The sequence below is a fragment of the Squalius cephalus genome (assembly GCF_949319135.1).
Source record: "Squalius cephalus genome assembly, chromosome: 12".
Lineage (NCBI taxonomy): Eukaryota > Metazoa > Chordata > Actinopteri > Cypriniformes > Leuciscidae > Squalius > Squalius cephalus.
This window is the reverse complement of record NC_137133.1, coordinates 9,498,423-9,515,883: the sequence shown is the minus strand read 5'-3', so window position 1 is coordinate 9,515,883 and position 17,461 is coordinate 9,498,423. Positions and strand designations below refer to the sequence as shown.

Below are 17,461 nucleotides of genomic sequence, written 5' to 3'. Positions count from 1 at the left end.
GACTTTCGTTCATCTTCGGAACACAAATTAAGATATTTTTGATTAAATCTGAGAGCTGAATCCCTCCTCCATAGGCTTCTATGGGATCGAAACTTGCCGGCTCAGGAAGTTAAAAAGACAATATTTAAAATAGTCCTCTCAGATTTAATCAAAAATATCTTAATTTGTTTTCTGAAGATGAACGAAAGTCTTATGGGGTTGGAACAACATGAGGGTGAGTAATTACTGACAGAATTTTCATTTTTGGGTGAACTAACCCTTTAATGTACTGCATTAGGGCATTTGGCAATTAGAAATTCTCTCTGTTTCACCTCATTTGCTGAGCTGGATGGAGCTGAAATCATCATTTTTTTTCATGATTTAGCCTGTTGCGAACCCTGAGGACACAACCCTGAGTGTTCTTTGGCTCAGTGTTCTGGGAGATTTCTCACTACTCTTACATGTACAGTGTAGCTGACTCACAGTTCACTTTTATAAACCTTCTTTTCACAAAACATGTTTTTCTTTTTGCTTTAGTTGTGGTACTAGAAGATATAAAAAAGGAAGAAAAAAGGAAAAGGAAGAAAAGTGATGAGTAAAATGTAGAGTAGAGCGATTAAAGAGAGGGACAGTCTTTTAAATAAGAACAAAATTAATCAAATAAAACTAGCATGATAATGTCATGGCAGTAGACTTTTTCCACATCCACTTTTTTGTGGCTTTTTATCTTTTATGACATAATAGGAAAGATTAAGAGGTGACAGGAAGTGAAAGTGTGGGATTGGAACAAGCACAACCATGCTGTGTGTCGAAACACATTTGGGGCCCTATCATACACCCGGCGCAACACAGCTCCAGGCGCGGAGCGAGTGTTTTTTGCTAGTTTCAGCCCGACGCAGTTATCATTTTCACGTCCTGTGCCACGTTGTTTAAATAGCAAATGCAGTGCGTCTATGGGCATGCTGGTCTGAAACCGAGGTGTGTTCAGGTGCATTGTTGGCTCGTTGCTATTTTGAGGCAACTGAATGAAATAGACTGCGCCATTGACCAACTGAAACCTGGTCTAAAGTCAATGGCACTATTAATCTTTTGTTATTTAAAGAGTGCGGTAGTAATGTGAGCCTATAGGCGGGTCCACAACACGCGTACACTCTGCTTATTAAACACACAGGGACGTGCAGCAGCACACAAACATGCCAGATATTACAAATAAAAGGATTACAATGTAAAAGGTTATTTTGTATATAAAGATATGGTGGAATCAGAGCGCACGAGCAGGAGCAGATCCGTTTGCGCTCTGGAGGCGCGTTCGGTGTTTCCACTATTCAAATTCCGTCATGTAAATAGCGAATCTGCCAAGACGTGAGCGCAACTGGCATTTAAAGGGAATGGGAGATGAGACTCTGATTGGTTTATTGCACGTAAAGCCCAAAACACACCCATTACTCATTAAGAAAATAGGGACAACCCTTTAAACAGAAACGCTGTTTTATCCACAAATTATTTTTGCAAAATTGAGATATTTCGCAAAAACAACTTTTTAATGAGTTAAAATGTTTCATATGATTTCCATTTGATTACATGTTTGCGTAAAAGGCTGGTTGCACTCAGCCTCTTTGTGAATCAAATGTGTCATTTCAGAGAGAGAAGAAAGGCCTGCTGAAACTGCTTTCTAATAAAAAGAAGCTCCGCCCATCACCCCCATCCTCCCCTACACTGGAAGCAGAGCAATCTATTGTCATGGAGATGCCCCATGGTGCCATTGGACCTGAAATGGCTCCGCCTAGCTCGGCATCGGTGGCGGTAGGACACAACGGTCGTGCTGGGGCCTGTCCGATGGATTCTGAGCTCTCTGTGTCAAACACAGACGTAGCGTCACACAGGTGCAGCACCCAGGACAACACTGCCCCGATCGCCCCGCCTCCACGACAGCCGTGCTCCTCCCTCCTCTCCATGCAGCACGACGGACGACCAATCGTGTGCGAAAGGTACAATAATACCCAGGAATCAACATTCACTTCATACTTAAGAAACATTGCCTGAGTTCTAAACATCGTATTTGACTATTCCTCAAGGTACCGTGTGGTGGTGTCTTACCCTCCCCAAAGCGAAGCAGAGCTGGAACTCAAGGAGGGAGACATTGTTTTCGTGCACAGAAAACGAGAGGACGGCTGGTTTAAAGGAACACTACAGAGAAACGGTCGAACCGGGCTGTTTCCTGGCAGCTTTGTTGACAGTATCTAACGCACATGGTGTCTAATAATTAGAATGTAATAATTAGATATCAAATTCTCCATCACTGAAAATACAACACTGAACTTCAGCCTTAATAGTTCAGATTGATGTGTAGCAGTGATCAGTAGGACGGGGCTGCTTGTGACTGCGATCCAACTGCTGGAGTCTGCCAATTATGACAGTCATCAAATTTGACAACATTCTTATGAAAATCTCAAAACCACCTAGACCGGTCCTAGTCGTTTAGCTTTAGATCAAATTCTTTTCTTAAAAACACACAGAAGCGAGAGAGTTTTAGCCGTTCGCACTAGGTACCCTATTTCTAGCACAGTAGATGAAGTTGTGATAGGATTTGTTAATTTATGCATCTGTAACATTTCAAAGACGTTTAATGTGTGCCTTGTACTGTCTCACTTTACTGTATATAAGCAAAGCGAAGCTGATCTGAGTCATGACAAGAACAATATGAATTCTGAAAAACATTTAACTTATTTTTGTTTTGTAGGGACTGAGTTTTTGAGGGACGTTTTGTTTTGTCAGCCGATTGGTCAAATGCCTGTAGAGCCTGAATAATGTCACTGATGGTCATTTGCTTGAAATAAAACAAACATCAATACCAGATGAAGAACTCAGAAAGGTTGGTTTGACCATCCATATTTGCTTCAGCTTGCATGTAATTGGCTCTTTGAGTCATAGGATGAGGAGTGACGACACGACAAGCCTGTAGACTCATGTTCTGATTGGTCGTGGTGTGTGTAAACTAAAAAGGTGATATAGCCAGTGTTGGGGAAAGTTACTTTGAAAAGTAATGCATTACAATATTCCGTTACTCCCTTAAAAAGTAACTATTTGCGTTACTTAGTTACTTTTTTAGACAAGTAATGCGTTACGTTACTTTTTTCCCACCTTGACTGGGCTTGTTTTTTATATAACATAAAAAGTTATATTTTTGGGCACATGTAAAGACCCTTTCACACCAAAAGTGAAATAATACTTTTCCCACAGAAAAGGTCAGAAGCAAGTACATTGGTCAATAAAGTGAGATTAAATGCATAAAAATTTGTTTTATTTAACATATTTAGTTATTGGAGGTTTGCATGTAGTATTCTGATTCTGCATTTCACTGATTTTATTCATTTTGAGGAATACTGAATCTTTTTTTGTGCAAGTGAGATGAGTAAATGCACGCTCACATTTAGTCTAGAACTACAATAATCATCATGTTTACACACACAACGCCTCTGCACTTCAATTTGTCTCAACATGAGGACAGGAGAGCTGTCAGTCAAAAATGGGAAAACAAAGTAACTTGCGTTACTTATTTGAAAAAGTAACTCAGATATTTTGTTGTAAATTTTGAAACTAATGCATTACTTAAAGTAATCTGATTACGTAACTCAAGTTACTTGTAATGAGTTCCACCCAACACTGGATATAGGCATTTGTAAAGGTTTGAGTGAGGGATTGAAGGATAGCATATTTAAAAAAAAAATAAAAAAAAAAGATCAAGATTACACTCAGACATTTTAATGAAATAGTACTAATAATCCTTTGCAATAGCATTATGGTCTAATTGATGGTTTTGGATGGCAGAGAAGTCGTTAAACACACAGAAAAGAAAAAATCACCCGTAGTAAAAGCACATTCACCCTGGTATCTTACAGTGATAATGCCATTATGCTTTTGTGTGCATGGGTTTGTGTGTTTGTTCCCTCTCTGGTTTTGTTTCCTTCAGAATGCTGTACCGACCCATACATGGATACCAACTGACCCGTTTGCCTCTGTTTGAGCTCCTGAAAATCACTTTCATTTATTATTACAGTTACGCCGTTGACAGTAGCCTTGACATTACATTACAAACTGCTTGATTTCACATGAGCGAGTTAAAATGTCCTTTAAAAACAATGTCTAACCCCAAATTCACAAACATTGGTTTTTGCTTCTAAGTCGGGTCTGATCTGATGTTGTCTGCTGTATTTTATGTGATATTTCATGTTCTGTATACTTGAAAATGGTGTTTGTGTATTTCTATGCTTTATACCGTAGATGAAATGTTTTTATTATTATTATTATTATTATTTTGAAAGCACAAAATTGATCTTTGATAGATTTGTTTTTAGTATTGATAGATATGATTTATGCCCCTTAAAACATTGGTTTATTTTGGAGATTGCTCTCTTCTGTTGTTGTCTTGATGCCTTTACAACTAACAAGATGGCCTTCAGTTGTTGTGTTATTGAAATTTAGCAGACCGCCTGTTAAAAGGTTTTATTTGAATCATCATGTTTTTGATAGCTGGTTTCCATCTCTAATCATGGACTACCTGATGTCCCACCGCTACATTACTGAGCCCTCTCTATATTAAACCAGGAGCATCTTCAGAGTTGATACATTAAAAAGACAGTTGATTTCGGTCACTATTTTCAGACAAGATTTTACTCACACAAGATTGCAAGTCAGTAAATGCCGTATTAGTCACACAGCAGATCAAAAATCACTTAACATTTAATTTAAACTCATTAAAAGTGTGTGTTAGATGTGAGGGGTATAAAATAAAGTAATAACCTTTATAAAACATATTTTGGAATGCTGTTGTGAGTGAAGTATGTTTGAGATCTATATGTGAGCTTGGTGCAAGTGAATAGAAGCTACATGCACAAGAAAACTAGTGTTAGCACTTCAGACTGATTATACAATTCAATAGCTCTTCTGAATCCACAATCGTTATTGCTCATCTTTTCAGACCACACGTTTGTGCAGTGTCACTTTCCACATGAAACCATAGCTGTCCTCGCACACAAAGATGCTTCTTTAGAACTCTTAAATTTATATCAATCAGACACATGGCCACACAAACAATCAGATACACTGTATATATATATATATATATATATATATATATATATATATATGGGTTCTAGAATATGGTCATGCAGATTACGGCATTAATATGTGCTTTAAAATACTAATAATAAACAGCCAATATCCTAGTAATATCAATGCTAATAATCAACTAGTTAATAATGAATATGTTTCCCTAATCAAAAGTAGTACCATATGTATATTGTGACATTCATCAGAGTGAAACAAAAGTAAAAAATGGATGGAGGGGACTTGGTTTTATCCATTGGTTGTTAATCTGATGGAGGCAGATCTGAATGCGAGCTTGCAGTCAATTGTAAGAAAGGGGATTATGAGGACAAAAATGACTGAAGAAGTTTGACATACGTAACCAGAGAGAAGTCTGCTGTTTTCACCAGAATATTGAGTTGACATTTTAGTTTTACATTTTAGAAATTACAAGCTCAAAGTAAGAAAAAAGAAAAGAAAAAAAGAACATGGATGAATTGTTAACTATGAGATCAATAATCATTTCATGGCATATTTAAACCTTAAAAGGACCAAAAATGAAATTTCTGTCATTAATTACTCGCCCTCTTGTCGTTCCAAACCCGTAAGACTTAATCTTCGGAACACAAATGAAGATATTTTTGATGGACTCCAAGAACTTTCTGACCCCCCTATAGACTGCATCGTAATCACCACTTTCAAGGCCCAGAAAGGTAGTAAAGACATCAGTAAAATAGTCCATGTGACTACAGTGGTTCAACCTTAATGCCGTGAAGCGACGAGAATACTTTTTGTATCTCTCGGATTTCATCAAAAAGATCTTTGTGTTCCAAAGATGAACGAAGGACTTTGGAACGATATTTTCTTTTTTGGGTGAACTAACCATTTAAATATGCCAAAGGTTGTGAGTTTGCGTGATCATTTTGTTGAAAGTGCATGCACAGTGTCTGACTCATTTCTTTGTTCCTCTATTAGAGCTCAGCTGTTGGAAACTAGAAACAGGCAACTCCTTAATTCAAGTCCTTACAATCCCTTTAAAATGCTCATGCGCCAATTAATTGACTATATTTTTTCTTGCCGTTTAGCGTTTAACTTTGACTGAAGCGTACTCCGTGTGCTCTGCTGGGTTACTCTCTGTGTGAGCTGGTGTTGAAGCTTTTTTAACGTGGACTACAGCAGAATACATCACGTCATCCTGGAGAGATATGGAGACAGATGGGATGATTACAGTATTGCATGTTTCAGTAAGTTACATAATCATTGTGCAACAGTGGGTTTGTGCTGAGTGCTGACCTGATTGTCTTGCTCTCTATTTAGTTCTTCATCATTGGTCATCTTTTTCACATTTCTGCCTCCTACAACATAAAACATCTTAGCCAGAATGTTTTCATGTCAAATTTAAACATCAGATACAGTCTAAATATGTTGTTTCATGATAACACTAAATATGTTGTACCTATTATTCTAGAGTGTTTGAAGAGTACAGCTCCATTAGCTGGTCAATTACGAGTATATACGTGAAGAGTTCAGATGCAAAAGCCTCTAAGTGCCATCTTCAATTTTCTTCTAGAATGATCATTTTTATCAAGCTCGTATATTTAAGTTCAGTAATTTCACTTAAACGGCAATGAAAATGACCTATTAATTGTCATTTAAGTGAAATTACTGAACAAGCTTGATAAAAATGATCATTCAAGAAGAAAATTTCAGATGGCACTTAGAGGCATTTGCATCTGATCTCTTCATGTATAGAACATGTGATTATGTGTGTTCATCTACCTCTGTATCTCCAGTAGATAAATGCCAGTAACAGTACTGAGAGAATCACCCCCAACAGAATGAAAACATCTGTGGAAAAAAACAGAAATGACATGACAGTATATTTTTCCACAATATGAGCTCATAAAAGCTGATGATAATGAGAAAATTCATTATTGTAATCATCACTGTTGTATAATGAAAAGCAAACCAAGCCTATGACTTACATTGAGGTGTGTGGTGTGGTTGTCGAGGTGGTGTAAGTTGTTGTGTTTGGTGTGAAGGTTGATGTGTTGATAAACTGATTGTATGGATGTGTGGTTTCTCTGTTCAGAGGAGAATAACTGTCAATGATAATTTAACAATGCAAACAGCATGTCATCCAACAAGCTTGCCTCATTCTTTAAATATTTCGATTCTTCATAAACAAAATTAACGATTATCAAAGTGACAGCATCAACAGAACAAAACTACCTTCAACGTGAAGTATGTAGGAGACTTGTTTAGATGATACAGAACAAATATAGACTCCTTTGTCCTCTGCGGTCAGTCCTGATATGTGTAGAGAGAGATTTCCTGGAGTAGTTTGATTTAACAGTTTGACTCTGTTCTTGTGGCTCTCAATCTTTTCATTTGGGTAAATTTCTTCATAAGTGTTCTCTAGAGAATACATCCACTGTATCTCTTCAGGTTTAGCCAGTAGTTCAGTGCAGAAGCAGGGCAGAACCATAGACTCTCCTGAATATCCAGTCACAACAGAAGTTGACGTTGTTGTGCTCTCAACCAAATTACAGCCTAAAAAAATATTTATGCAAGAAAAAAGCATGACTTGCACTGTAGTAAGCACACAAGTGAAACTCAATGGTCCGTCTGTCAGTGGTTCTTAGTTTCTAAATGTCAGAATAATTGGCACCCCTGATAAATATGATCAAAGATGACTGTAAAAAAAATAAATCTGCCTTGTTTATACTTTTGATCTTTCATTAAAAAAAATAATAATCAATAATCTAAACTCTTTCATTGAAGTAAAATAATTGAAAGTGTGTTAATATTATGAAATAAATGTTTTTTTCCATAACATGTTGACCACAATTATTGGCACCACTATAATTTTTTATGAGTAATATATCTCTGAACTATATTCCCATTAATATTTTGAAATATATATATATGTTCTTGTTTAACAGGAGTATAAATATGAGGAAACACAAAGGCCAAATTCTCTTAATTATCCATCACAAACCCAAATATTATATATGCTGGAGGTCCTGGACATCTTGTTCAGATCCCTGATCATGGATTCTAGCAAATACCAACAGATAAAAAATCAAAACCAGACAACCTCTGCTAGAAATCTTATAATGGGCTGTGGTTGGATCTTCCATCAGGACAACAAACCAAAATAAACATCAAAATCAACACAAAAGTGTGTCACTAAGCACAAAATGAAGCTTCTGCCATGACTGTCCCAGTCCCTGACCTGAACCTGAAATGAGTGGGTGAACTAAAGAGAAGCAGCGCCAACATGGATCTGGGAATCTGAAGGATCTGGAGAGATTCTGTATGGAGGAATGGTCTCTGATCTCTTGTCAGGTGTTCTCCAAACTCATCAGGCATTATAGGAGAACACTCAGAGCTGTTATCTTGGCAAAAGTAGATTGCAGTTTTGGAGAAAAGCATTTTTTTCATAATGTGTCACTTTCAAATCTTGTACTTCAGGGAAAAGTTAGATTTGTGCGAATTTTTTGAATGAAAGATCAAAAGGATAAACAATGCAGATTTTTTTTAACAGCCATCCAATAATTCACAACAGTATATCTTTTTATTCTCTGAATAATAGTAACAATTTTTATTGTTATTTTATGTCTGTTGCTGAGCTATCAATCATGTCTAACATGATCTATTTATATTTCTAGAAAAAGCATTCACTTACCCTTCACTTTTAACAGAATGGATGAAATATGTTGTTCAGTAATACACAGATAGAACCCTTCATCTTCCATTCTGAGGCCAGAAATGAGAAGAGACAGGTTTTTTGGTGAACTTTCATTAAACAGCACACGTCTGCCGCTGTACTTCTCATCATCAAATACTTGAACCCATTGTCCTTGTCTATCAAACTGCCAGGTGAATGTGTTGGCTGTAGACTGAGGATCAGCACAGGAGCAGGGCAGCACCACTGAACCACCGCTGTATCCGCTTATTTCTGTTGTCTGCTGCACACTTGAAAGAATACAGCCTGTAAACGAGAGAGCTTGTTAAAAGTTTACAATGGGCTTTACTGGAATATATAATAGTCAGAGGAAAAAAGACCCTTCAGGTTTTAATGAGTTGTACATTATTGGGCTTATTAGATATCTAAGGAATTACATTACTGTTCTTTGAAAATTTGGTGAGGACCTTCATTCAAAACAAGAATTTTAATGAACATAGAAAGACAATGTTGCTCAAATCTCATCAGATTCAGTTGTTTGTTTGTTTGTTTGTTTTTTTTGTTTTTTTTTGTATGCACAAATACAATTTTTAGTTTCTGTATGCATGACTTCACTATTAAAAAAAAAAGAAGAAAAAAAAACCTTGCCTTCCTGATTTATTATAAAACAACCAAAATGTAACTTTCCTTCTTTTAGGAATTCAAAGACCATTTCATGTTTGAATGTCTCTGCAATTGACAAATTCAATGATCTGCACGTGTGAATGGGCATAGTCATATCTTAGAAAAACTACAAAATACAATTTTAAATTTTCTTAAAAGATGCTTTAGTATGTTTTATTTTTTTCTACAACCATTTCACACTGATCTCACACCAATTCCTCCTAAATTAAAAAAATAAATAACATAAATAAATACAAATCTTAACTTACCAGTACTAAAATGAATCATGAAGAGGAATAGATATAAATGGTCCCTCATGGCTTGATTGGTTCTCACTCACGAGTTTATGTGGACTCTGTCTTATTTTATTAGCTCCTGTTAGCTCTCAGAAACCACAACTTCCTCATTACAAATCTCCATAACTTAAGCAATATTTGTACAGTTTACTCACTTGTGTTCCTCCATTGCTTTTCTTATTCGTGGCCTTTTCAAATAATAAAGCAACAGGATTATCTTGGCGGTGCGGGGTCAAATATTCTTTGAATAAAGCATCAAATAAGTCATAAATCAAAAACATCTAGTTTTAAAAGTTTAGACCGCTGTATGTTTATATACTGTATGGCTTCTTTGTTGGCTTTGAGAGGCCTTCAGAGGAAACATGAAGAGAAGCTGTGAAGACGAGACAGATGCTCCCTCGTCTAGGACACACACACGTCTACAATTATTTCTCCAGGTACTCGTGATAATCTTCTGTCTTGCCCTGGTGTTTCATTCATTACACTGTGTTTTGTGAGCTCATCTTAGCAATGTTTTGTAATTGTTGTGTAAAAAGCCTGAACGAAGCAACATGCACAAGAAAACAGAAGTGCACAGTTTTGTGTTGTGTCAATTTCCACATGAAAGCAGATATGACCTCACACGCACAAATACAGTTGCTTCCTTAAAACACATCTATTTATATCAATCACACGCGTGCCCACACAATAAAGTTGCACCACTCCTTTATAATTCCTCTTGTTATAATTAGTTTTGTCTGTCTGTCACTCATTCCCATTTAACAAACTAATCGTAAGGATTTATTACACACTCATTGGTATTCCTTTTACACGCCAAAAAAGCCTGTATTGATTATTCTTTCATCCCATTTCCCATTCATTTTTTTAGTTTGCCAGTAAGCAGACATTATAGCAGTTTTATACTTTTGCTTCAAACAGTTACCAGACATATTGGACAAAATAAGGCTGTTTCAGTACATAAATACAATACTCAAAAATGCTTATTAGTAGATTCACTATATTCTACATACAATTATAGACTATATTTTTGTTCATGTTTCAATGGTTACTACTTTTAATCAGGTGACTTGTAGAGTACCATGACTGCAAAGGTCATAAGCTCAATTACTAAACATTTTGAATGAGAATTATGAGTTTAAAATACTAAAAAAAGTCTGTTTAGCATTGGTACGGATGTACTCAGTGAGCTCTACTGGGTCATTGTGATCAGGTGTGGATGCTGTTTCAACATAGACTACAGCAGAAGATGCCACTTCATCCTGGAGAAAGAGAAAGAGATTGTTCATAACTAAAGCTAGACTTGCACGCACAGCATTGCATGTAACCAATTGCAATTGCTATTTTATTTTTTATTGTGGCAGAAACAAGCTTCCATAAATATTCTCAGCCAGCAAGTTTTGAAACATTTAAACATCAGACTTCAGCTTAAAACTTATTTTATCTTAAAAGTAAATTATGGCACTCAAAATAATATAGTTGTTTCTCAAAAACAAAAAGAGTTAAAACAAAAGTATAAATCCAGCTTATCCAGATCTATAACAACTTATTTAAAGTATAGTATTAAATAATAGTATTATATTACATTTAAAGTATTAAATAATAGGCTAGTTCACCCAAAAATAAAAATTCTGTCATTTACAGTTAAAGACCCAAGGACCAGATATGATTTATTAAGACCCGGAGTCAGAAGTGCAGTCAATTTAAGACAAGTCAGAATTATAATAAATTAAAGAAAAGATTTACTGAAGATAGTTTGCAGTTTCATCAGCAGAAGTCAACTTCAAGACTCACAAGGAGTTCGTAGGCCGCCCCGCTTACAGTTACAAAGATCACAGCAATTATACCCTACACCAAGGTCTAAGCTACGTCCGTGCTTCAGTTTGAAGGATTCTCATTGGCTAAGAAATAGATAAACACACATTTTCCACAATTTCCTATAAACAGATAGACTGAAACATATCTCCATCGATAATGCCACACGTCTTGACCTTCTAGTTGCCAACATGTCGAAGAAAACAAGTCAGACAATCTCCAATAATGCACTTGTTCCTTTACCCTGTAGGCTAACCAAGAATACTAACACACACACAGACACACAGCTTCTTCAAGGTTGGATTTGGCCAGTCTCTAACTATAAACAGGAGAGTCTTCTCACAACATCAAGATAACACAGTCTTTCTCTCAAGGAGAGGACACTTTAATCTAACACAGTAAAGTAAAGACTTTATTTAAGAAATGGTCACACAACTATAGGTTTCAATGACCCCTGTGACCATAGCTGTCAGGGTACCCCAGAAAAACAGATGTATGTATTGACACATGTTGAAGACATTTCTCAAACACAAACCCATATTTAATTTCTGGAAGCCGGGCTAAATGAGCAAGCACTATAACTGCATTCATGGCATGGGCCAGACCCTTCAGTCACCTCAGATATTTAATACAGACATTAAAGAATACATGAAAAGAACATTTCAGTAATCACACTGGTAACTTCTATAACAAAGTAAAATCTCATAAGCCTAGAGAAGTCATTTAACTCATGTGATATTTAGAAGGAAAAATATTGATTAATACCATGATTATAATCACATATTAGATATACATTGAAGCAGTGGATCATGTCATGTCCACCTCATGTCGTTCCAAACACGTAAGACTTTCGTTCATTTTCAGAACACAAATGATTTTTTTAATGAAATCTGAACGATTTTTGTCCCTCCATAGACAGCTACGCAACTACCACTTTGACGCTTCAAAAAGTTTGTAAACAGAAACTCAAGCATATTCGCTTGACGTCCGAGAACCAATGAGGATCATTCTTATGTTACGCAGCACGTTTGAGCTTCCCCAAGAACCAATGAGGCTTGTTCTTGCACGTCAAGCAGGTTCGGTTGAGCTTCTGTGTATGTTCCCTGATCAATGTTTATATGTGAATAAAAGCCTAAATTAAATCTGTTCATCATAAAGTGATTGAGTCTCTTCAAAAAATTTGGACTAAACTGCCTTATTCATAAGTGGTATGTAAATCTTAATAGTGACATATTTCTCAGAAATGAAAGTATGCCGATGGAATGAAGAAGTTTTCATTTCTGGGAACAAATGTTTGTCATATTTTAACGCTGAAATAAGCACTGCATACTCTCAGAAAGAAGTCCAGTTTGTACACTCCACTTTCTCATTGACATGGCAGACGCTAGTATTAGGACATCAGTAAAAGACCAGGCCAGCTGTCCAATCTGTCAAGATCGATTGAAAAATCCAGTGACTTGTAACTGTGGACAGAGTTTCTGTTCGGTGTGCGTTCACGGCAGACGGAAGCAGGACAGTCAAAAGGGCTCGCACAGCTGTCCTCGGTGTGGAACGTTCACTCCAAAGCCTGTTCCACGCAGCTCCGTCAAGGTGGATGAAGTGTTGGCAAGGATGAAAAAACTGGAACTATCTTCTTCAACCCTTCCTCTGGAACCAGTTTATGACAACATACCTGAAGACGTATGGTGTGATGATTGCACTGGGAGAAAACACAGAGCCGTCAAGTCTTGTCTAACGTGTGTGGCTTCCTTCTGTGAGAGTCACCTAATACCTCACACCACAGTGCCCTCTCTGAAGAAACACAAGCTGATCGAAGCCTCCTCAGACCTGCAGGAAAACATCTGCTCCCAACACCAAAAAATCAATGAATTCTACTGTCGCACAGACCAGAAAAGTATTTGTGCTTCGTGTGCATTGCATGAACACAAAGGACATGATACAGTTGAAGCTGAAACAGAACGGATGGAGAAACAGGTCAGAACTTGTTTGTGTTATTTGCTTGACTTTTGATGATGTTCACATCAGTTCTCTGTGGTAAAATGGTTGTATAATGCTGTGAAAAGAAAGATGCACATGAGAGCACATGATCATAGCAGTAAACTAGTTAGACCTGTCAGGGAACCTGATACTTTTCCTTCAAATACAGTAACAAATGTAGGAAACTACAGGTGTCAAAAATGAAAATTCACACTTTACTCACCCTCATGCCATTCTAAACATGTATGACTTTCTTACTTCTGTGCAACATAAAGAAAGATCATTTGTGCTGGTCGCTCTTTTCCATGCAATGACAATGAATGATGACACAAAAAGCGCCATAAAAGCAGGTATCATTTGAAGCCATTAAGGAATTTGTTTCATATTTTTTCAACCCTTAAGACTGAGATTGCAGAAAAGCAAAGGGAAGTGCAGCAGAGAATCAAGGACAAACAGGAAGAGCTGGAGGAGCTGAAACAGGCTTTTGATACACTGAAGGTAAGAGAAACCACTGCAGGAGCAAACATTGGATGGACAGGTAATGGCGATAAACACACATTAATTAATCTGTACAGTTTAATGAACAGTTCTGAAAAAAATATGTTTGGCCTGTTGATAAATTAAAAATAGTATCAGCAAGAAATCTCACTGAGAAATTACCAATAAAGAGATAAGTGCACGATAGCTTTTTACATGTTATTGGTAGAATTGACGCTTTACTGGACCTCAAATTATAATTGTTTGTTATTGAATAAACTATAAATTTGAATGTAACAGTTTTTCATTATAGCTTAAAGGTATAGTGGAGGATCTTTCCGAATTTTAGATAAGACCCGCCCTCTCCACTTTTTGAAAAGTTTGATTGATTCACCAGAATGATTGACAATTAGGAGGACCAATAGTATAGGTGATCCACCCGGAAGTAAAAAATCCTCCACTATACCTTTAAAGAGAATATATAGAGAACCACAAAAATCAACTGCTACTTTGAATGGATGTAACTGACAGAGGTGGACAGTAACAAAGTACATTTACTTGAGTACTGTACTTAAGTACACTTTTGAGTATCTGTACTTTACTTGAGTATTATTTTTTCTGGAAACTTTTGTCATACTTTTTACTCCACAACATTTCTGTCAAGGCCCTTGAGTAGAAAGTTGTAACGTCAGTCAGGGGATGATGAGGGGACGTTTTCAACGTTGGGTTTGGTCTTCTAAATGGGAATTTCGTCATTGTTTTGGAGCACACTAGCTAATAAAAAACAGTACGGCTAACGTATTCATACTAAAAGCCAAAAAACTTTTAATAGGGCACTATTTGAGGGAACAGCCATTGGTGTCCGAAACCATTGTGGACGTTATTGAGTGCACTTATTCAATCTCACATTCAATCCCACTACTGAACTGTGTTCTAGAAATAAATTTGATATTGATATGAGGGTAGGTAGGCAGGCATAGATTCAGAGGCATAAGGTACTCTAAGTATTACATACAACAATGCAACAATAATAAAACAATTCACTGACATTTACTTTTTACTTCTGATACTTAAGTACTTTTAAAAACGAGTACTTCTTGTACTTTTACTTAAGTAAAAATCAGTCTTTACAACTTTGCTTGTAACGGAGTAATATTTGACCAGTAGTATCTGTACTTTCACTCAAGTAAGGAAGTTGTGTAATTTGTCCACCTCACTAACTGAAGACACTGCATGAGGTCAATAGGGAGAGATGCCAGCTCACTCTGCCTTTAACAGTGCTCTGCACAGGCTGCGTTAGAGGAAAACCAAAAGATCTTCACTCAGCTGATCCACACCATTGAGAAAACACACTCTGAGATGGCAGATCTGATCAGAGCACAAGAAAAGATGGAGTATAGTCGCGTTGCCCGACTTCATGAGCAGCTGGAGCAGGAGATTGATGAGCTCCACAGGAGAGATGCTGAGCTACAGAAGCTTTTAAACATGGATAATAATGTTTCTTTCCTACAGGTAATTGTTACTTCTTGCTATACATACAACAACCTTATGACCCTCTGGTGCTCCTCATTTAGGGGTCCTACGCATAATCCTCATGGTCACTATAGGTTTAACCCCTCATTAATGTTTGCTTTTTTGTGGATTTTCTGTATTTTCATTGTTTCTTTTTTTCTTTTTTTGTATTTCCTGTGATTATTTTATTTTTTTCAAATTTCAAATCCAACATAAATATATAAGTATTTTAGTTTTTTCTCTCAGCAGCATTTTCAGTCTTTTTCTTCAGTGTCTGCATCTGTGAACTCACCCAGCTTACCTGTCAATCAACACACTAAACCTGATCTTGTGAGGAAATTTCTTTCTGATCTTAAAGTGGAATTCCAGAAATTTGGCAAGGAGGAATACAAAATAATTTCAAATGGTGGGAGAAAATATAAATCAATATGATTATATACAAGTGAACCATTCACATAGATTATCAATTAACAATGCATAATTTCTGTATGTTTACAGTTGCAAATATCCAGTTGAGGTTTCCTTTTGTGCCAATAACCAGCAGGGATTTTCTACATTGTAAGTGACTCATACTGTATATACATTTATGAACACAATGTTGTAAATCGGTGGTGAATTGATTTAAAAAAGATACTAATCTGTTCACTCCAAATTACAAGGTAATGTACACATTTCTGTTTTTGTGTCTGTTTTTTATCTTCAGATTTTCAGAAGTTTACAATGGACACCACCACTGCACACAGTGAACTCCGCATTTCTGAAAACAACAGAGAAGCAACATGCCGTGAGACAGGCCGTCCGTATATTCAACATCCAGACAGATTTGATTTCTGGCCCCAGATACTATGCAAAGAAAGTATATCTGGACGCTGTTACTGGGAAGTTGAATGGGAGAAAGGGATATATGGGGTCTATATTGCAGTTTCATATAAAGGTGTGGGAAGAAAAGGACAGGATCGTGCGCATTGGTTTGGACACAACAGTAAGTCCTGGAGCCTGGAATGTTCTCCAACTCCCTGTATCTGGCACAACAACAAAAAAACTCAGGTCACAGGCCCTCTATCCTCTAAAATAGGTGTGTATGTGGACTACAAAGCAGGAACTCTGTCGTTTTATGACATTTCCGACACGATGACTCTCTTACACAGAGTCCAGACCACATTCACTCAGCCCCTTCATCCTGGGTTTTGGTTCAGTATGTCTTCCTCAATAATGCTGTGCGACCTCTGAGCTGTGCTGCCTTTGCTGTTTATGAAATGTTTGTGTGATGTTACTTTTATTAAGAAAGTAAAACATATCACAACATTTTTGTTGAAGCTAGAATAGTAAATAATGAATAGAATAGCTAGAATAATGTTTGAAGACATATACTCTGCCTACTATTATCATTTACATTTATGTTACTTTTTTTTACAAATATTTTCCAATGATGTAATGGTGAAGTATTAACATGTTAATATGTTTATTTATGTGGAAAAAAAATGAATAACCAAAAATATTCAAATGGGTTTTTTATCTAAAGAATATGATATGAATTTGGAATGTATGTTATGTATATGCTTTTATTTTATATGCATATAAGGTTTGTGGTCAAAAGTTTACCTTGCAGAATCTGCAAAATGTTAATTAATTTAACAAAATAAGAGGGATCATACAAAATGCATGTTATTTTTTATTTAGTACTGTCCTGAATAAGATATTTTACATGAAAGATGTTTACATAAAGTCCACAAGACAAAATAAAAGTTGAATTTATAAAAAAATGACCCTGTTCAAAAGTTTATATCCTTGATTCTTAATACTGTATATTAAATTGAAAGGCAGGTATCTGCAAGATTAAACAATGCAAAAAGTAACTCTTGAATAATTAAATCTTGCACATTTTTATTTTTTTAAAATATTTTTTGTATTTTGTTATTTCCTATTTACGTATTCTAGTTTTATTCATTTTATTATCTGTGTCTTGTCA

The 17,461-nt window shown here is 36.3% G+C and overlaps 2 protein-coding genes across 3 annotated transcripts in view; both read left to right on the top strand.

The window, feature by feature from the left end:
* Window positions 1-4,375, top strand: part of sh3rf1 (SH3 domain containing ring finger 1) — a 50,018-nt gene extending 45,643 nt beyond the window's left edge. The window contains exons 11-12 of the mRNA XM_079887204.1: window positions 1,621-1,967; window positions 2,055-4,375. Of these exons, the coding sequence (XP_079743330.1) occupies window positions 1,621-1,967; window positions 2,055-2,223 (516 nt within the window). The 3' untranslated portion in view covers window positions 2,224-4,375. The remainder of the gene's footprint in view (window positions 1-1,620; window positions 1,968-2,054) is intronic.
* Window positions 4,376-12,840: 8,465 nt separating this feature from the next.
* Window positions 12,841-17,386, top strand: LOC307168627 (tripartite motif-containing protein 16-like). 2 transcript variants are annotated; one of them, XM_079888757.1, is made up of 6 exons: window positions 12,841-13,500; window positions 13,906-14,001; window positions 15,259-15,492; window positions 15,742-15,898; window positions 15,991-16,050; window positions 16,196-17,386. In XM_079888757.1, exons 1-6 carry the CDS (start codon window positions 12,901-12,903, stop codon window positions 16,720-16,722), a joined length of 1,674 nt encoding a protein of 557 aa, XP_079744883.1. In that variant the 5' UTR covers window positions 12,841-12,900; the 3' UTR covers window positions 16,723-17,386. The 2 variants fall into 2 exon arrangements, with proteins under 2 accessions (XP_079744883.1, XP_079744882.1); XM_079888756.1 differs by having other exon boundaries at window positions 15,739-15,898.
* The last annotated feature ends 75 nt before the right edge of the window (window positions 17,387-17,461 follow it).

Coding starts and splice junctions, on each gene's coding strand:
- LOC307168627 (XM_079888756.1), top strand. CDS start 12,901: ATGGCAGACGCTAGTATTAGGACATCAGTAAAAGACCAGGCCAGCTGT. Junction 14,002..15,258: donor AGGCTTTTGATACACTGAAG/GTAAGAGAAACC, acceptor TGCCTTTAACAG/TGCTCTGCACAGGCTGCGTT. Junction 15,899..15,990: donor ATACAAAATAATTTCAAATG/GTGGGAGAAAAT, acceptor GTATGTTTACAG/TTGCAAATATCCAGTTGAGG.